The sequence below is a fragment of the Nicotiana attenuata genome, chromosome 6, assembly GCF_001879085.1.
Source record: "Nicotiana attenuata strain UT chromosome 6, NIATTr2, whole genome shotgun sequence".
NCBI lineage: Eukaryota > Viridiplantae > Streptophyta > Magnoliopsida > Solanales > Solanaceae > Nicotiana > Nicotiana attenuata.
This window is the reverse complement of record NC_031994.1, coordinates 58988718-59010216: the sequence shown is the minus strand read 5'-3', so window position 1 is coordinate 59010216 and position 21499 is coordinate 58988718. Positions and strand designations below refer to the sequence as shown.

At 38.5% G+C, this 21499-nt stretch overlaps 1 protein-coding gene across 2 annotated transcripts; it reads right to left on the bottom strand.

Annotated features, from left to right (window-relative positions):
* Nucleotides 9085–12283, bottom strand: LOC109227061 (protein EFFECTOR OF TRANSCRIPTION 2-like). Of its 2 annotated transcripts, none has more exons than XM_019392061.1 (4): nucleotides 12065–12283; nucleotides 11250–11621; nucleotides 10065–10683; nucleotides 9085–9657 (listed from the first exon to the last, which is right to left on the bottom strand). In XM_019392061.1, exons 1-4 carry the CDS (start codon nucleotides 12152–12154, stop codon nucleotides 9455–9457), a joined length of 1284 nt encoding a protein of 427 aa, XP_019247606.1. In that variant the 5' UTR covers nucleotides 12155–12283; the 3' UTR covers nucleotides 9085–9454. The 2 variants fall into 2 exon arrangements, with proteins under 2 accessions (XP_019247606.1, XP_019247604.1); XM_019392059.1 differs by having other exon boundaries at nucleotides 9085–9668; nucleotides 10076–10683.

Sequence of the window (21499 nt, the reverse complement as noted above, 5' to 3'; positions counted from 1 at the left end):
TGTCGGGATAGTGACTGACTTGAAAGGAGGTTTACTCAGTGCATGATTCAGCGATTCGGTATTTTATTCCCGCGGAGGGAAGGCAATTGGACTATAAGTGTTCGGGTTTGGGGTTGATGGAATAACGAGACTTGGTACTTTCGAGCGTGGTGGAATTTTCATCGGTGATGTCGTGTCATTGTCCTTGTTGAATACGTTAAGTTTGTCGGTGTTATGGTCTTCTTCAATTCGCCTTGGGTAGAGTAGCATAAAATAGTGCCGGAGAAGCAGCTATCAGAGATTGTGGTGTGCGGTGGTTCAGGATTGAATCAGTGTTTCTGGTGTCGATGGCTTGAGAAAGATAATCTTCAGAAAGGTTTGAAGTTAGTAACAATCTATTGGTTCAAGTGCTACAGAGATAGATTTTAATTTGAGGCAACAACTGGGCAGCGAAGGATGAGGAAGGTCCTGTGGGAGGTGCCTTGCGGTGGTTAAAATTCTAGAAGGCCAAGTGTGAGAAACAGGAGTCAAGTAGTTTCTTAAAGGAGTGAGTCAGACAAAAGTGAGAGAGTGGCAGAGTAGAATATGGGTTATGTGGTAGGTTGACTACACGCCTTGGGAGAAGTTTAGAGTGACTCGGGATTCACAGTGGTCAGCGACTGGGTCTACGGGCTTAATTTGGAATATTGGTTGCTATACGGAGGAAGATCGAATGCGGTAGAAAAGAGCTTGCTTAATACGAAGAATTCTACTGGCTATCCGGTAAGGGGTCGAATAGGTGAATATGGTTAGTGATTCAGAGTGTCATGAAAGGTCAAACATAAGGATTTCGAGGAGTTCGGCGAGTTGGTTGTGCAAGATCACGTCGACGATGAAGAAAGAATCTTGGTGGGTTCCAGAGTTATATAATAGGTGGCTCCAAGCTAAGTGGGAGAGTCCCACTGCCTACGATTTGGGTTGCATGGTTATCTACTTGTGAAGTTTCTGGTTATCAACGTATTGTTGGATTATTACAGCTAAGGGAAGCGAACATAAGTGGTAACTTGAGCAAAGGATTTGATAAATGTGTGCTATAATTGACCTGATTGACTCATGTTTAGGCATGGGAAGATTCAGGATTTATGCTTCATACAGAGGTGATTTACAAGGGAAGTGATTCAGTCAAGTACTTCATTTGGAGGGTGTTCATGTGCTAGAAAAGCCTTGGAGTCGATTATATTTGGGACCAAGTCAGGATGGGCGACTCTCAGCCACGGTCCTAGTGGATTCAAAGGGTAAAGTGTGGTACATTTGGAAGCATTCGAATATTATGGCCCGTTATGTGTAAACGGATCCCAAAAAGAGTATAGCGTTTAAGCCACTACTCGAGGTATGTATTTTCTGTGGTTATGGGAATTTGGCTGCGTGTTGCAGTGGTCCTCTTGAAATGAGCTAAGTAAAAGGTTTCTATATGATGAAGTGTTTACCTTATTAGTGGTTCCGGAGTTATGATGAAAATTTTGTGCTCTTGCGCATTGGCATTATTAAGTGCAGTGAGTAGCATGGGATTTGGGTGTTGAGGATCAAGGTTGTGGTTCGGTGTTGGCAAGAATGTCACGAGCTCGAATGAGCAGGAAAAGAATTTAGATATTTAGAGTAAGCTGGTATTCTCTTCAGCGTCACCTAAGATCGGTGTCTTGTGTAAGAGGCTTTGTGTATTGATTTGCGGATCCTTGATTCGCTTTATAGCATTAGTACGACCGAAGGTATAAAGGTACAGACTTGTTACCTGGTGCGAAAGGTTGTGGGAGCGTATTCCACGGGAAGATTGTATAACCATGACATGTAGTCACTTGATTGACCGAAGAATTGAAACCAAGTATGAAGATTGTGGTAATATCGCTAATTCGGGAATTTGTGCCTGGAGGACGCTTGGTTCATTTAGTTGTGGACTATGGAAGTTGTTCCGGTTATGATGTCTATTTCGAGGTTGGATCATAATCGGCTTGATGTTCGTGGAAGGATCTAAATATGAATGGGGGCTCTATATATCGAGCCGGGTGTGTTTATCTCAGCATAGCGTTCCTTATGGAGGATTATTCAGACGTTAGTTGTTATTTCATCGTCGGCTATTTCATGTAATACCATATTGTGCCGTGTGAGTTGTGAAATGGCTTGATGAATTTTATATGTGTTGAGGTTCCGCGTAGCGTTGGTGTTATGTGAGCAGGATGGCTCTCGAGATTTAGATCATCTATCACACCTTAGTTGTGCCTGAGTTTTGTAGTGTGTGGCGCTATCTGTCTCCCCAGGTATAGTATTATGCACTTGGCGTGCTTGTGGCCGATATTTGAATATTTCGCAGGTATGAGCATTTTAGCTCGGTAAGTATTTCCTTATAGATTATTATGTATGAATCAGGTGGCACGCTGCCAAGGGTATCATGGTTGGATCGGGTTGCACACCACAACAATGTGATGTTAGTTAAGAGTTTCCCATATCTATTCTTGTGTGTTTTGTTTCCCATTTTCTGAGGAAGGTTCATAACACCTTTTCGGTTGTCTAATTAGTTACGTGGGTTGAGTAGTTCTTTCTAGAGTTTTTTTTCCTTATGTATCATATTCGGATCGGTATCTTGTTGGCATATTGTGGCATCATATGAGACTATTGGTCGTGTCTGAGGTGGCTTATTACCTGAGCAGCTCGTACTGGGTGAGACGAGATTATTGGATCTGGGATCATTGCGATCGGATTATATGAAGCATATTAAAGAGCAAATATCATTATTTGGTTCATAATGAGGTAATGGTTCCTGCCAGGAGGAGATACTCAGAAAATTGTTGACTCGGCAGATGGTTATGAATTTCTACACATCTCTTCCGTCGTGGCGGTATTTCAAGAGTTGGGACAGGACTTATATGTGTCATGAGGTGCATTGTGAGCATCAGATTCATGAAATTTCGGCTATTTGTTACCAGAGGATGTTTTTATGGTTATGTGAGTTATGGAGTGCATAGTGTGGATTTAGCAAAGGTATGCAATCATGTATCGGTGCATCGGATAGAGATTCATACAGTGTTGTATGATGAAAGCAGGCTTGGTAGAGAATTCTGAATGTTGGAATTGGGTTCTAAGGCTTATTTGACTAAACAAAAGAGGAATCTTCAGGTTTGCTCGAGAAAATGTGCTCAACCGGATTGTGGTAGAATGAGTAGGTGCACGAGGTGTTAAACAGTTATTTCAGACAACTCCAGCGCAGTTCTTAGCACGTTCGAGGACGAACGTATGTTTAAGTGGGAGAAAATGTAACGACCCGACCGGTCGTTTTGAGCTCCAGCGCATCGTTCAGCGATTTGAGGCCATGAGAAGCTTCACTTCAGGTATTACGACTTATACGCGTGGTCGGAATTGAACTTCAGGAAGTTCGAAGTTAATTTGGAGAGAATAATCTCACATCGGAAGCTTTAAGTTGGAAGAATTGGCTAAGGCTGAATTTTCGAGTAAACGACCTCGGAATCGGGATTTGAAGGTTCCAGCAGGTTCATATGATGATTTCAGACTTGGGCGTATGTCCGGATTGGGTTTTGGATGGCCTGGGAGCATCTCGGCGCCTATTGTGGAAGTTAGCATTTTGGGAAGAATTTCATAAATTTGGATTGCAGTGCATTTCAGTGTTATCGATGTCCGTTTGGGAATCTGAGTCTGGGAATAGCTCCGCATGGTGATTCTAATATTGGGAGCGCGTTCGGAAGTAGATTCAGAGGTCCGTAGGTCATTTTGGAGTCATTTGGCTAAAGTTAGAAATTTGAAGGTTTTTGAGAAGTTTGGCAGGAAGTGGACTTTTGATATCGGGGTCGGATTTCGATTTCAGAATTTGGAATAGGTCTGTAATGTCGAGTGTGACTTGTGTGCAAAATTTGAGGTCAATCGGACGTGATTTGATAGGTTTTGGCATCGGATGTAGAAGTTTGAAATTCTAATGTTCATAAAGCTTGAATTGGAGTGTGAATCGTGGTATTAGCGTTATTTGATGTGATTTGAGGCCTCGAGCAGGTGCGCTTTATGTTTTGGAACTGGTTGATGTTATTGGACGGGGTCCCGGGGGCCTCGGGTGGATTCCGGGTGGTTAACGGATCGAAAATGGAATTTGGGGAAGGGCTGAAGCAGTTGGGCATCTGGTGTAATCACACCTGCATGAAGGGGACGCAGGTGCGAGCCCGCTGGTGCGAGAAAGGACTCGCAGAAGTGGATTTTTGCTGGGGGAGGCGTGGACCGCAAATGCGGTCGAGTTCCACAGAAACGGGACCGCACCTGCGCACATAGAGCCGCAAAAGCGGTAGTTGGGCCGCACCTGCGAAACCGCAGAAGCGGTCAAGTGACCGCAAGCGCGAAAGTCGGGGCTGGGCAGTGTCTTCTTTAAAACGAGGGTTTGTCTCTATCTCATTTCATTTCGCCCATGGGAGCCGATTTTGGAGCACATTGGAGTGCCATCTTCATCAATCATAATGGGGTAAGTGTCTTCTTCACAATTTTGAGTTCAATAAATTAGTTTATATGGATTTGAACATGGAAATTAGTAGAAATTGAGGTTTTGATGGAAAAACCTAGAATCTTGTGCATTTGGATTTTGACAATGAATTTTGGACATGGAATTGAGAATAAATTATATATTTGAGTTCGTGATTTTATGGGAAAAGTTTATCTTCGAAAATATTCAGAATCCAGGCACGTGGGCCCGAGGGTGAATTTACCGATTTTTCAAACGGAGTTGGGAATTGTTGTAAATAGGATTATAATGAGTATTTGAGTATATATTAATGGGTTTTCATAATTATCGACTAGTTTTGGAGCGTTGGGCATCGGTTTGAGTCGTCGGAAGGGGTTGAGAGCCGGTTATGAAACTTCGGAGCGAGGTAAGTCTCCTTTCTAACCTTGTAAGAGGGAATTAACCCCATAGGTGAACTAAATTATTATGTGCTTATATTTGTGAGGACTACGTACGCACGAGGTGACGAGAGTCCGTACGTAGCTACTAGCTATGCTTATGTCCGGGTAGTTTTAGGCTCACATCATGCCTTGTTGATATTGTTATTGATTTATGGTTATTGTTTGCCTTGAGAGGGAGCGAGATTGAGTTTGCTTATTAAATGTTTTGAAAGGAGTGAAATTGAAGAATATAAGATTTAAAAGGTTTCATTTGAACTTCGTAATTTCAAAAGGAATTGAGGAATATTATAATAGCTTAGAAAATCTATGTGTAACCGCGTCGCATGTATGTTTCGCAAGCGGGGTAATTTCCTTAAAATGCTACAAGCTAAATTTCCCTTATTTTGAAAAGAATCAAGAAAGAGACATGATTTTAATGTAAAATTTATATTTGACCGCATCGCAAGTATGATCCGCGAGCGGGGCGATTTCTTAAATTTATATTTGACCGCGTCGCGCGTATGATTCGCGAGCAGGATATTTCCTCTACTACGCTCATGGGAGCGGGCCGTTCGCCTCGGTAGGTTAATAGATGCATCTATGGTTCACGCCATTGGACCCTCGGCAGTGCACAATTTACTTTTATGTTGGATCGGGCCGTATGCCTCGGCATTTCCTATATATATTATTCACATGGAATCGTGCGTAACATTTGGCTAGAAGACAGTGTATCTGAGGGTTTTTCCCTGATTGAATTATGACAACCTCTTGATGATATCCACTATATCTATATATATATGCTCCGGTTACGGAGGGAACCTGCTAGTTGAGAGCTTGAGTAAAATTGTAAAGAGGAGAATTGTACCCCGTATTTTATGCATGTTTATATCATATATTTACTCTGTTTCGTATTTATTCACTTCTTTACTGTATCTGATATTATTGGACCACTAGTAAGTGTCGAAGTCGACCTCTCGTCACTACTTCTTCGAGGTTAGACTGGATACTTACTGGGTACGCGTTGTTTTCGTATGCATTTTTGTTGCACAGGTACATGTATGTCTAGTGGCCTAGTGGGCGCAGCGGCATGGTTGATACGGAGACTTAGGTGAGTTGCATCTCTCGAGACGACCCGCAGCCAGCAAAGTCTCCTTCGAGTATTGTATTTTCTTTTCTGTCCAAATTTGTATTCCGTACAGTTATTGTACTTCATTTTATTTCCTAGTGATTGCTCATGAACTTGTGACATCGAGTTCTGGAGTGATTATGGGATATTCAGTGTTGAAATCGGAAAACATCATTATTTATTTAATAAAGTTCATCTGTCACTAGTGGAATTGAAGAAAACTTAAGATTTCAAAAATATAAAAAGAGAATTTAATTAACTATTTAGTGTTGACTAGCCTGACAGTAGTGTACGGCGCCATCATGACCTTAATGGATTTTGGGTCGTGACAGTACTGATCCTGCTTTAGGAGAGGGAAATCCGTGATGAAGTGTCCTGGTTTGACACATTTATGACAGAGGTCATAATTCTATGGCTTGCTAGAACTTCCCCTTTTTGGAATGCCTCAATTCCTGAGAACCAGCTTCTGGAATCTTCTTGTTAGGTATGCCACATCAGCATCCTCACCACTTGAGTCATTGTTTTCTGTCTTGAGGAACAGGTTCTTCTCCCTCTTGGGCTCTCTTCTTTCACTATCATTCTTCTTCTTCATTTCATATGTTTTTAGATTGCCAGCAAGCTCATCAATAGTTAGCTCCTGCAAGTCCTTCGCCTCTGTAATGGCGTTCACTTTGCTTTCCCAAGAACAGGGCAGCACACTGAGGATTTTTCTAACCAAGCTTGTTTCTTGGAATAGTTTCACCAAGGGAGTGAAGCTCATTAATGATGGAGGTGAACCGGGTATGCATTTCTTGGACAGATTCATCATCTTGCATCCTGAAGAGCTCGTATTCAATTGTGAGCTTGTCGATTTTGGATTGCTTGACCTGTGTTGTTCCTTCGTGAGCTGTCTGAAGAGCTTCCCAGATTTCTTTGGCTGACTGACATGCTGATATCCTGTTGTATTCATCAGGACCAATACCACACACCAGAATTTTCTTTGCACGAAAGTTCTTCTCTATGGCCTTTCTATCCGCATCATTGAATTCTTTCCTTGTCTTGGGAATGGCTACAGGTGGGTCTCCAAGGTTTTTGGTAGGGACAAAGGGTCTATCACATATGACATCCCTAGCTTAGAATCTTCAGCCATGATGAAGTCATGCATTCTAGTTTTCCACCATTCATAATATTATCCATTGAACCTAGGTGGTCTGTAAGTAGACTACCTTCTTCGAAGTTTGGAGGAGCAGCCATGAGGAACCTTTCTAGTTGTTAACCTGATAGAAAGAACCTGGTCTGATACCAATTGATAGAATATAAGGGTCCACCAAATCCTATAGAGAACTAGGTTCTCTATCAGGTTCAACAGTACACATACACAGCAGTTATTAAATGGCAAGAGGAATTTTACATGGAAAATTCCCAGCTCAACAGGATTAAAAACCACGACCTACCCTTGTAGGATTTCAACTTCACTACTGAGCAATTTTTAGATTACAACCTATGCAACCTAGGAATTAATTAACCTCCTAATCCCTCACTAACTTGTAATACTCTATTACAAGCCACTTTGTAATAACTCTATTACAAAGACTTTACAACATGACTAACTCTAGCCAAGACTCAAACACACTGGTTTAAGGTTTACAAAGGGGTTCCTATAGAATGGTTCTAAACAAGCTAGATAGGAATTACAATTGAAAAACTATTACAAAGTTGCAACTCAACTAAGGACATACAATGACTCGATGTGGGAATTGGTCCGTAGTTGCTTTGTTCTTTGTTCTTGAAGCACTTGAAACTTGCTTGCTGAATGGTCACGTGAGTGAGCTTGAATGAAATCTCTAAGTGTTCAAGTAAATATGTTTTACCTTCCTTGATTGTATATACATGTGTGACATCACTTACAATGATGTAAGCAAGGTAGGTAAAAAGTCTTCCCTGGAAAGTTGACCGCAGCACTGTTCCAGCACTATAGCGTGTGCAGGCAGCAACTTTCCAGCTGGAGAGTTGACTTCGCACAGTCTCCTCGGGAACTGGTAGGGACCTGTTCCCTCAGATGTTCCTTCCACTCTGAAGAGTTGAATCATAGCCCATGCTGAATCTCAACCTGGAACCTTGTGATCCTAAGGTCTTGTAAATGTGTAACAGGTTCCTTATCTGGTTTTGGATAGTAAGTTTGTTAGATCATCAAAACATAAAGCTAAGTACATATGACCAAATACTTGTAACCTATCAAGGGAATGAGAGATGTGTTTGGGCTCTTTTTTAATTAAAAGATCGGGTGGCTCGGATAAACTGAGCTGGTCGGTGGGTCAGTTAAAAACTAAGGGGTGGGTTTAGTTTATCTAATAAAAGACTAACACGTGGATATTTTTATTTTAAATTTAGGAGTAGACGGCGGAGGGACCTTTTAAAAATTTCTGCGCACAAACGGTAGGGACTTTTTCAATTGAATAGTATAATGGGGACACATATGACCTATTTTAATTAGTAGAGGGACATATATGGCCCTTTTCCATTTTCTTTTTAATGACTATTGTATAAGGGACAGCTTCGGAACACCTCAACTAATCCACCCAGTACCTGCATTCTCCCATCAGTATATTTCCAGGGTAATTGTGCCCATCACCTAGATATTGTTTCCTCTACTGAGATTTGAAACCTAGCCTCTCATAATCAGGGATGGCTCAACAAATTTTGTGGCCTAAAGCCAAAATATATTAAAAGACCCTTAAATTTCTTTTGTACAATTTATATAATAATGAGATACAAAGCAAACTCCTAGAACTTTGGTCTAGCGATAAGTGTACAACGTGTGATATGCGTATTAGGTGCACGTCACGGTTTGAAACTTTGTCATAAATAAAAATATGACATAGTGAAAGAAATTGGTCGACTTTGGAACCTTGCGCCCAATTGCATTTGCGGACTTCTCTTAAGAAGGTGAAAAAAAAAATTGTTTTCTAATAGATGGACAAATAAAATATGGTGATAAGAAATAGTCAATCGGAGAAACTGAGTTAAAATTAGAAAGTAAAATCACTACAAACATTAAAAGAAAATATGAGTGTACATAGAGAGAAAAAACTAAATTTGATAATGAAGGTAAATGCATCATTTATTTAATTAAATGAGAGAAATTTATCGTTATCTGTCACTCAACCGTATAACTTTAATTAAAACTTTTTACATATTTTATTAATAATAATTACATAAAATATATGTGACACATAGTACTTAAAATTGAGGCCCTTAATATTTGGGGCATAAGGCAATAGCTTCATTGCCTTGCCCTTAGGCCGCCCCTGCTCATAATCCTCAACGCAACTTCATTAACAACTAGGATGCACCTTTGAGTGGGGTGACCTTTCACTATAGGAACCACAGCGTAAGGGTTCACCACAACTTGATTAATAATTCTCTCAGATGAAACTACAATATGCAGGTCGTGGAGGTCCTACTTCAGCTCTTCCTGCCTTTGTGCTGCCAACATCTTTTATTACCTTCCGAAGGTTTCCTTCTGCAAAAGGAACCATTAAGCAATGTTGCTCCACAAGCTGGAGAATGGTTGACTGATGGACCTGCAAATACACTTGGTATTTCTGCTCCTTTGTGCTGCCAACATCTTTTATTACCTTCCGAAAGTTTCCTTCTGCAAAAGGAACCATTAAGCAATGTTGCTTAGCTTCATTGCCTTGCCCTTAGGCCGCCCCTGCTCATAATCCTCAACCCAACTTCATTAACAACTAGGATGCACCTTTGAGTGCGGTGACCTTTCACTATAGGAACCACAGCGTAAGGGTTCACCACAACTTGATTAATAATTCTCTCAGATGAAACTACAATATGCAGGTCGTGGAGGTCCTACTTCAGCTCTTCCTGCCTTTGTGCTGCCAACATCTTTTATTACCTTCCGAAGGTTTCCTTCTGCAAAAGGAACCATTAAGCAATGTTGCTCCACAAGCTGGAGAATGGTTGACTGATGGACCTGCAAATACACTTGGTATTTCTGCTCCTTTGTGCTGCCAACATCTTTTATTACCTTCCGAAAGTTTCCTTCTGCAAAAGGAACCATTAAGCGATGTTGCTCCACAAGCTGGAGAATGGTTGACTGATGGAATGTCTATATTCCAATGCATTTTCTCACTGCTAATTTTGGTAGCTGGACCTGCAAATACACTTGGTATTTTTCCTAATTGCTCAGAAATGGGCTTTTTAACCCTCATACCCTTATGTTCTACACCATTTACCTTCATTCCTTTGTGCTCAGCACATCTTTTATTTCCCGTTATTGGAGGCCTTATACAAACAGATCCATGACCCAAAGCCACACCACAAATATTATTTGGATCATTATTTACACAGGAACTTAGTGAAACTATTCTTGGCTGTGATCGACCAAATTTGACGATTTCGGGAAGGAAATAAGTGCTTTTGAAGGTATCATGAAAATCATCTCCGTTCTCCAACAGAAGGGGCTTGCAAGCTTGGATTCTGACACCTTTTTGTTTCTCAAGGGACAATTGAAGCTTCCTGACAAAAGCAGGAAGACGAGTTGCTCTTGAAACGCCATCAAGTTTGCGGAGGACATCATTGTGGCAACGTACGCCATTACTGCCTTTATTCCAAGCATAGTCAAATCTATCGAGCAGCTGGGCTTCAGTTTTCTCAGCGTCTTTGTTGTCATTCATCTGTTAAATATTAGGAAACGTTACCAAAATCCATCAGTAACTGAAGTATTTTCTGGTACAAGTCAATAGAGCGTGTAATTACTTTCAACCTTTAACATGCTTAACTATGCAAACAAATGCCTGGCAGACAGCTCACAATGATTCTTCAAAGAATGGAACAAAAATGAAATGCTGAAACAGAAAACTCAACATGGTCTACTAGTACTGTTGTTATCTAGACTCTAGAGCTTAGTAAGATAACCTCATAATAATAATAATTCCCCAAAAGATAACAGAGTAAAACTAGGAGAGCTTTAATCTGAATGTCAAATTGACTGGACAACAAGTAACTTCTAATTGAAATTTTGCAAAGAAAAAGGAAGCGCAAAATTAAAATATCTAGCTTCACATTTAAACCTCCCCTCCCCCCTCCCCACCAAAAAAAAAAAGGAAACTAGCATTACTTGCTATTTGAATGAATGAGCGGAGCAACACCCTGATGCATTTCTATATCTTGAGGAGGAAATTACAAATTAACAACATTTGCAAGTAGCTTAAAGTTGTAGATAGGAGAAATATGTACTTACAGGTGCCCACCTATAAACGATAGAGAAGCCTCTTGAGAATGCTTCTGTAAACAATCCTGCTCTCTTTGAAGCAGATACATTTACTTGGTCGTGCAGTGCACTATTGGAGCAGCCATTCTCTAAATGAGCGCCTTCACGGCCATACCGCTGTAGCCTAGTCCTAACATTGTCAGATTTTCCAACATATACAGGAACAATATAATCAGGGTCAAGTCTGCTAGCCTCTCGCCCAGCTTGGTGTCGTGTCACAGCTATTCCCAGCTCATAAACTCCAGAGCACGAAGTGCAGTTTGGCAGGTTCTGAGTCCTATATTTCTCTGCTCCTTCCTTCCTCAATAAATAATCCGTCCAATCATTAGGCCCAATTAGAATCTGGCAATAATACTCGCAATGAATAAGAATGAGCCAATCAGAAGAACTAGAGTTAAGTTGCTAATATACCTTCCTACAATTCGTTTTCTTCTCATATTGGAGAAAAGATTTGAGCTTTATCACATATTCTCCGACAATATAGATTCTTTTTTTAAATATATTTTTGACGCAAATTTCTTCATTTATCTTCTGTGATGACTTATCTGCCCGATTGGTTGTATTTTTAACAGCAAATTCTGTGATGAATTTGACTTATCTGGCCAAATGGTTGTCATTCTTAACATCAAATTCTTAACTACAGCTCTACTAAATTACCTAATCAGCAAAAACTGCAGCACTACTCCAATCCAAACAACTAGAGACAGCTCTAGATCTGAATTTAAGTCTGAAAGCTAGCGAACGTGCAATTATCGGAACAAAAAGTGGAGAAGTTTTGATCGAACCTTCCAATCGGAGAAAGCAGAGTCATGTTTTGTGCGCTTACAGTCTTCTCTTTTCAGCCGAACGGTGATGGATCTGTGAGTATCTCCCATTGAGCAAGCTAGCTAGCCTTTGCTCCGAGTTGTACATAGGACCGTTGCCTCCAGCTTTATTTAAAAGTGCAGCGCCGTGCCGTTATTATCCATTCACCATTCACCTTAAGAACGAGTCCGTCAAGTATTTGTAACTCATATCCCTATTCCAATCAATAACTAAAAATAAGGAAAGGAAAATAATAAAAACAAAGCAATCTAGAAGGAAAATAATATGGAAAGTAGATAGAAGGAATTTTTACCTCCTATAGCAAAGGTTAACACCTTATTTATTTTAAATAAATACCGTTTAAAAAAATTATATTTTATAGATACCTTTTAATGTTATAGCAAAATATTTAATTTTGGTTAACTCCTACCCCTAAGCCACTAAATACGCTATTTAGTTACACTATTTTCTTTCTATCTCTACTTTGATACATGTCATTCTCTTCCCCATTCCCTGAAAACACGATGCTCAATCTCAAAATTCCTCTCACCCACATCACCTACGTTCTCTCCGACCCCAATTTCTCCAATTCCATCGGACATTGCTTTCTCTTAAATTTTTTAATGTATACCCAATTTGAGCAAACTTCAGACACTATTTCAACTTCCCTCTTCTTCTCTTTTTCTTATTTTCTTTCTTCTCCCTTCTTTTTTGTTGTTGTTTGAAAGCTATAGATATGTTAATATTGGAGAAAGAAGAAACTAAGTGTTTGGATTCTGATAATGTGAATTGTGGGATTTGTTTTGAGGAATATATTGTTTTTTCGATCGGCGCGCACAACAAAAGGGTTTTTGCTCGACGGCGGATTCGCCGGAAATTAGGGTTCGTTCTTGAACAAAGACGACGGAGTTTGGGGCTGAGCAACTTGATTTTCTGTTAATATATTTCAATATATTTTCAACGTAACACGCTATATTTTCATGTATTTAATTGTATTCATTGTAATTCAATGTATCTCGCTGTATTCCATGTATTTTATTGTATTCACTGTCTTTTTTTCATTATTTCAATGTATCCCTGATAATAGGTAAATTAGACTATAATTAGGCCCTAAAGAACCACATTTTTGTATAGCTTTTACGGTAAAAAGTGATAACAAAATGCTCTGATTAGTGCTTTTCATGCTTTGCAGGCTATAACCAATAAAAGAAGTCTGTGGAGTGCTTTTGGGATCAATTACGGAGAAAAGGAGGCCAATCATACAATATCCACAAAGTGCACCAAGCGAAGGGACAAAACCAGAACTGAAGCTGGTCTGCCGCTGTCCGGGGGTAACCGCGGTAGGACCGCGGCAGAACACTGCTGCAGATTCTGAAGGCCACTCTAGCCGCGGTCCTGGCGTAACCGTGGTAGGACCGCGGCAGGACGCGTAAATTTCAGGGACCAAAGTGCAAAACACGGGATTTTAAGCCCTAAACCCTATATTAAACGAAGGAAGACAGCCAAGAAAAGGAGAATGATTTTTGGAAGTGAAAAACATCAGAAGGAAGGGCAAGAGGCAAGGAGGATCATTGGGCATCAATCTTTAATCTTCTTCTTTGTTCTTTTACCTTTGAATATGAATTCTTTTGTGACTTTTGTTATTTTCATGAGTAGCTAACTTTTCTAACCTAAGGTTTTGGTGGAACCCGTTGGGGATGAATTTATTGTGATGTTAATATAGTTTTGATTGGTTGTTAATCTCTATTTGTTCAACTACATTCTTGTTGTAGTTGATTGAAGGGCCCTCAATTAGCTGTGCCTATTTATTATGTATCTACTTGAGAGAAAGTGCATATTTAGGTAGTTGTTTGAACAACATCACTCCCGGAGTATAGAGTAGAGTCATAATCGAGGGTTTAGAGGTTGGATTAGAGATAACAATACCCCGGGTGCAATCTAAGTGAACTGTAATGCGAATCTAGCTAGCGTAGCTTGAGAGAGTGCGTCTAGTAAATTATCATAATTGCTTGAGAGAGATTTATAGTAGCTGGAGAGTTCATGATTGATAGAGACAACTAAGTCACAACTATAAGAAATATACAACCAAGAAAATCAATAACGGGGGAAACCATTACCTTAGACCTTTATTCCAATTGTTTGCAATTCAAGCATAGTTAGTTTTCAGCTATTTATTTATTTTCAATCTTGTCTTCTTGGTGATATTAAACAGATACAACTAAGCCTTAGTTCTCTGTGGGATTCGACTCCGGACTTTTAGACCGGATTATATTTGCAGCGACCGCTTATCCTTTTTAGGACTAGAGTTGGGCGTGATCAAATTTTGGCGCCGTTGTCGGGGAACTAACGGTGTAGTTGTAGCTGTATATATTGCTAGGGTTCAAGTTTGAACTTTTATTTTTTTGTATTTTTTTTATAACTGTTGATTTGAGAAACATGACATCTTGGAATTATGGCAATTTAGGTGTAGATAATTCTAGTATTGATCTCTATACATATTGTGAAGGAAACCACCCGTGGCAAAATTTTCAAAACGTTCCTAAGAGCGAGTTATGTGCACCAACTCAATCTTATTTATGGAATGTGTGTGGTGGTAAAAATTATCACCTTCATGGTTGTGCTTATATTTCTTATTTTCCCCCAACCCCTTACTATGATGGTTCTACCTTTTCTTGTGAAGTTAATAGGAACAAAGAACCTGGGAATGCGGACCTGAAGGAGATCAAGGATATGCTAAAGTGCCTTATGGAACAAAACAATGAGAAACAATTGCACATAGAAAGGCAAGAGGAAACTATTCGCAAGTTGGAGGCTCAATTGAGTCAAGTGGTTGGAGCTTTTAATGCTCAACAAGCCAATATTGAGGATAGTAGCCAAGAAGAGCATGAATTTGAGATGTTAATTGGGGAGGTCAGAGTAGAACATCAACAACCTAGCCAACTACAATTTGAGGATGTCAATGTTGAAGAAGTGAGACTAGAGTCAGCCAAGGACATTGAGGATACAAATTTTGTTGACTCTAGTATCATTGATGATGAGGATGTTGAAAATCCTGAAGTTCATGTGTTTGAACGCATTGGTCCACACTCCAAGCATTTTTCCACATTATGTTTGGATGATGATATGGAAATAGAGTCATCTGAACCAATCGAAGAGTCAAGAAATGAGGAACAAGGTGCATATATTCTGGAATTCTTCTTGCCAGAAAGTCAGGATTACATACCTCATACAAAGGCCAAGGAGTGCAGAATACTACATTATTTCCTTGGGCCAGTTAGATTCGTTCCACCGCCCCATGACCATAATCATAAGCTTGAATCAAAACTTAGGGTTCAATTCATAAGCTCGAGGTGGAGGCAAAAAGTGATTCGCGTCGTGCCGCGACGTTAAATCAAACGCTTGTTGGGAGGCAACCCAACTTTATTATTTTTTTTTTAAATTTTTTTTAATTGTATTATTTTTGTAGTGTCAATTTTTTATTTTCTAGGAGCATGGAAATTAAAGGTATTGGAAGGATGCAACAGCAAACCAAATGGTTGGAACTAAGTGTGAGGTACCCACACGAAGGACCAAGCTTGGGAGAAGTCTGAGTACCCCATGAACTGCTAGTGCTTCGGCCTTTGGCCTACCAGGGAGTTTCTTTTACCCTCTTGTATGTATGGATGTGCATTGGGGACAATGCACAATTTTAAGTGTGGGGTGAGGATTGTCTGGGTGACTTTTCATGCTACTTTAGCTGTGTTGGTTTAATTAAATAATTTTTTTTAAAGATTGGACTTTTCCTGATGATGGACCACTTAGACAGTATTCTTGAGGAAAGTAGTCTAATCTAAAAAAACAAAAAAAGGCAAAAAGATTTTTTTTATTTTCTTTTTAGGTAGTGTAGTAATTCCCCCTTGGTTTTTCTTTTGACCACAGTTCTTTTCCAAGGGCTTTTCTTGAACCGGGTTAGGTAGATTTTTCTTTAATATTTTTTTAGGGCCCTTAGGACTCTCTTGGGCTAAGATGGGTGAGGGCAAGAATGCATCCCGTAGTGTACATACCTGCAAATAACTAAAACGAACTTGGGGGTGCGACGTCTAGGTTCACTTGTAGACTCTTAATCTTATGCCTTAATTTTGCACACCTTGTCTTACTTGAACGCTCACGTGAGTGTGTTGACAAACTAATTCGGAATGAGTTACATGCCAAGTGTGTGTGAGGTAATACATGTATTCTGTGCTTGCATGCGATACCTAGAACTTGCCCTGTGTGTGTACAAAGCGAATAGAAGTTGTTTGGTCTTAGAGATGATTTAGGCATTTCTTTGTGTAGCCTATATAATTATGAATCCACTTGTACATATTACCATAGTTAACCCCTTCGAGCCTGAAGCCTGTTTCTTTGATAACCTTACAATAACCTACATCCCTGTGTTTGAATAGCTTGACTTTTTGAACCTTTACCTCTTAGAAGCACTTGAATCGTTAAAGATCATATAAAGGTCAAAGTGTGGGGTGGTAATAGAGTGGGAGAAGGAAAATCAGGAAAATACTTGAATGGTGCAATGGTTCTTAAAAAAAAAATTGAATAATAGAAGAAGGACCTTGTAAATAGGTGGTCCTAAAATATTGAATGGCAAGAAAAAGCCAGTTGCACCTAGGAAAAGTGGGGGGTAGCTTATGAAATAAGTATGGAAGAATGACTGGGATGAACATGGAAATTGGAATAAGGGGAACTATTGTATTAAAAGTGCTTAGGGAGTTTAGTCACTATACCAACCAAATGAAGCCCTATTGATCTTAGACTGAACAACTCGATTAGTAGAGTATTACACTAAGTGCAAGCTTATGGTGTATCTGTGTGGCATGTGAATGTTCTATGCTGAGAGTGATTGAACTCGTTCTATCTATAGTTCTTTGTTGTTTGATTTTATGTGTGTGGAACTTCTCTCAAAAATGTGATGTGAGGGCATTTAACTCAGGAAGAAAAAGCAAGTCTTTACCTCTGTTTAGAGTACATAGAGTAAGCACGAGTGTGGCATGGCATTAGAGTCTTCACCTGAGGTGTGGCTGTTGCACTGCTTAGGTTGTTCTTTCATAATGGCGGGTGTGACATAAATAGGGTAATGCATCAAACGATTAGGCCTATAAGTGTGGTTCAACTTGCTCGAGGACGAGCAAAGATTTAAGTGCGGGGTGTTGATAATAGGTAAATTAGACTATAATTAGGCCCTAAAGAACCACATTTTTGTATAGATTTTACGGTAAAAAGTGATAACAAAATGCTCTGATTAGTGCTTTTCATGCTTTGCAGGCTATAACCAATAAAAGAAGTCTGTGGAGTACTTTTGGGATCAATTACAGAGAAAAGGAGGCCAATCATACAATATCCACAAAGTGCACCAAGCGAAGGGACGAAACCAGAACTGAAGCTGGTCTGCCGCTGTACGGGCATAACCGCGGTAGGACCGCGGCAGAACACTGCTGCTGATTCTGAAGGCCACTCTGGCCGCGGTCCTGACTTAACCGCGGTAGGACTGCGGCAGGACGCGTAAATTTCAGGGACCAAAGTGCAAAATACGGGATTTTAATCCCTAAACCCTATATTAAACGAAGGAAGCCGGCCAAGAAAGGAGAATGATTTTTGGAAGTGAAAAACATCAGAAGGAAGGGCAAGAGGCAAGGAGGATCATTGGGCATCAATCTTTAATCTTCTTCTTTGTTCTTTTACCTTTGAATATGAATTCTTTTGTGACTTTTGTTATTTTCATGAGTAGCTAACTTTTCTAATCTAAGGTTTTGGTGGAACCCGTTGGGGATGAATTTATTGTGATGTTAATATAGTTTTGATTGGTTGTTAATCTCTATTTGTTCAACTACATTCTTGTTGTAGTTGATTGAAGGGCCCTCAATTAGCTGTGCCTATTTATTTTCTATCTACTTGAGAGAGAGTGCATATTTAGGTAGTTGTTTGAACAAGATCACTCCCGGAGTATAGACGAGAGTCATAACCGAGGGTTTAGAGGTTGGATTAGAGATAACAATACCTCGGGTGCAATCTAAGTGAACTGTAATGCCAATCTAGCTAGCGTAGCTTGAGAGAGTGCGTCTAGTAAATTATCATAATTGCTTAAGAGAGATTTATGGTAGCTGGAGAGTTCATGATTGATAGAGACAACTAAGTCACAGCTATAAGAAATATACAACCAAGGAAATCAACAACGAGGGAAATCATTACCTTAGACCTTTATTCCAATTGTTTACAATTCAGGCATAGTTAGTTTTCAGCTATTTATTTATTTTCAATCTTGTCTTCTTGGTGATATTAAACAGATACAACTAAGCCTTAGTTCTCTGTGGGATTCGACTCCGGACTTTTAGACCAGATTATATTTGCAGCGACCGCTTATCCTTTTTAGGACTAGAGTTGGGCGTGATCAATCCCGCTGTATTCTATGTATTTCATTGTATTCACTGTCTCGCTATATGCCATGAATGTATTCATATATTTTTTTTAATTAATATAATTTATGTATTCAGATGTATTATATAATTTCTATGAAGATTGCTATGTTTTTGAGGTATTTTTCGGTGGCGAATCTTTTTTATAACTAGAAATACAAATTTTGTGTGTTATAATTGAGTTTGTTGAGTTATATTAGGAGTCTATTATGTTAATTGATTCACTTTTCATTTAAAAACATTGTAATCCCCTGTTTCACGCCGTGAATACATTTGAATACAATAATCTGTCCAGCTGTAATCCCATATTTCACGCCATGAATACAGCCGAATACACTCGAATACAACAACTGATTAGCTGGACTTTCCTGATTCACGCCTATTTTTGCTATTGTATTCATGAATACAGTAGCTTAAATACATCTTATACAATCCGTAATATAATAAATGGTATCTATAGATAGCTAATTACCACTAAAAGATAGTGCTTTATGAAAATTTCTCATAATAGAAACTTACCTAGATAAGAAAATATAATATTTCTATTCTACTACTAAATCAACTTAGGAAAGGAATAAAGAATTCTGTTTTTAAAGGCCCAATACATATTCTACCCGCTCGTGCCCCAGGTTGTGCTAAAATTTTGACAAAAACACAAGGAATTTTTACATTCCTATATACTATATGAAACTATATTACCATCCCTACTCAAGTTTTACTATAATTACATTTTATATACCATATTACCATTTATGTATATTTTAAGGGAATTAATAATAATAATTAGTGTCCTAAAATTACTCTAACATATCTTCCACTCCCCCACGTTTCTCTCTCCACATCCCACCCCCTCCCTCACGTATCTTGCATAAGAGAGCAGCAATTCCACCATTGACAACCATTAAAAAGCGTTAAAGCTTTCAATTCGAATTTGGGTTTTCATAAAAACACTGTTTGTTTGAATTGGATGTTGTTGCAAAGAATTGATAATTCTCTCTACGTCTCTCTCTATCTCTCAATTCCAAATTTCAGTAATGTAAAGCAAAGAAAAAGAGAGCAGCAATTCCACCATTGACAGCCATTAAAAAGCTTTGGAGCTTTGAATTTGAATTTGGGTTTTCAAAAATTATTATTTGTTTGGATTGGGTGTTGTTGCAAATAATTGGGAATATGGTTTGGAGTTTATATCTCAATTTTGAGGGGTTTTGGTGAAGATTAGACTTGGTTTTGGCTGAATTTCAGATTGAAAATCGAAGAAGAAGAAGAAGACATGACATACATTATACTGCAGAAATTGTAGTAAAATTATAGACAAATTGTATTCTATTGTTTATATATTTTTCTTTTATTCATTTAACTATTGTAATAAAGTTAAACAATATTGTATAAAAATTATATTTAAGTTGTATGATATTGTAGTTGTATATAACTGAGTAGAAATAATGTATGAAAATTGTAGATAAGTTGTATAATATATAATTAGTTGTATGAAATTTGTTTTTACTATGTATAAATCAGATAAAAAAGACATATTGTATAAAATTTGTATTTAAGTTGTATGTTATTGTTGTTGTATTTAACTGGGTAGAAATAATATGAGAAAATTGTAGATAAATTGTATAATATATAATTAGTTATATGAAATTTATTTTTACTATGTGTAAATCAGATACAAAATATGCAAAAGACATATTGTATAAATTTTGTATAAAATTTGTCTTTAAGTTATATGTTATTGTAGTTGCATTTTATTAGATAGTGTACGAAAATATTCCCATGAATAAATTGTGTGCATATAAACGAATTCATAATATGTTAACAAACTGACAACGTGCAGTTGTTAACGAGAAGTGATGCATTCCAAGCACATAAAATGTATAACAATATGCAGTTAGATGGGAAGCCTGTTAAGATTGAAATAGCTAGTTTCAACCCAGAAGTTCCTTTGTCAACTCGTGTAAACGTAGTTGGCGGAGCGAAGTGGAGGAGGACAGGCGTATGTCAATCGATTAACCATCTCTTTCTTTGATTGAGAATTTTGTTTGTTTCATGTATGTGTATGTTTGAATGCTCACTATGATCTTATATGCTTAACTTTCTGTATTCTTTTTGTCTTATCAAGTCGCATGCAGTGGATGTATTATGATCGGCATTGTGCCTAATAGTTTCTAGAGTCTGCTCCAATTGAATTGCTCTATTTCAGGCTAGAGTTCTGAAGTTGGATTGGCATCTATTTCAATCTCTGTTTTGCTTTGTTGATAACAATGGGAAGTTATTTGTTGAATCAAGAAAATAAAAAAGAAACTAAGGCTCTGAGGTTATTTACAAACATCAATTTGAAATTTTTGGAAGAGAACCAACTAATGAAAATTGTTTTTGATTTTGACGAGGAGATTGAAAAATCAGAAGTGATTTGTGAGAAAACATATGAGTGGAAACATAAGGAAAGAGAAGAGGAGAAAAAAAAAGAAAAAGGGTGTAACTACATCCCTTGATTGAAGGCACAAATAATGGATTGAGAGCCTTTTAAGGTGGATTGTATATATTTTGTAAACAAAACTTGTTTATGTCGGATAATTAACTAAACATGGACATTAAGGGTAATAAAGTTTCAAATATTATATAGGAATGAAAAAATCCCAAAACACAAATAGGCAATATTTAAGAAAATTTTATAAAATCCTAGCAGCAATCCATGATTAAGAAATATAGCAGCTAATTAACTACATCCCTTAATAGAATCTATAAATCTTTACCGTGAATCACGTTAAAAAAAATTCCAAACGTTTCAGTTCCTACAAATCCATACAAAAAATTAGGACCTCAATAACCGTAAATACTTACCCACACCGGGTGTTTACACCAAAACAATAGATACATGACATGTGTCTTGCATATAATCAGGGCACCCTCGACTTCCTCAATTTCATGCCATCACCTAAATCACATTCATTGCTAACACATCATCACCAC

Coding starts and splice junctions, on each gene's coding strand:
- LOC109227061 (XM_019392061.1), bottom strand. CDS start 12,154: ATGGGAGATACTCACAGATCCATCACCGTTCGGCTGAAAAGAGAAGAC. Junction 10,684..11,249: donor TCGTTTATAGGTGGGCACCT/GTAAGTACATAT, acceptor AATATTTAACAG/ATGAATGACAACAAAGACGC. Junction 9,658..10,064: donor TGGAGCAACATCGCTTAATG/GTTCCTTTTGCA, acceptor CATTGCTTAATG/GTTCCTTTTGCAGAAGGAAA.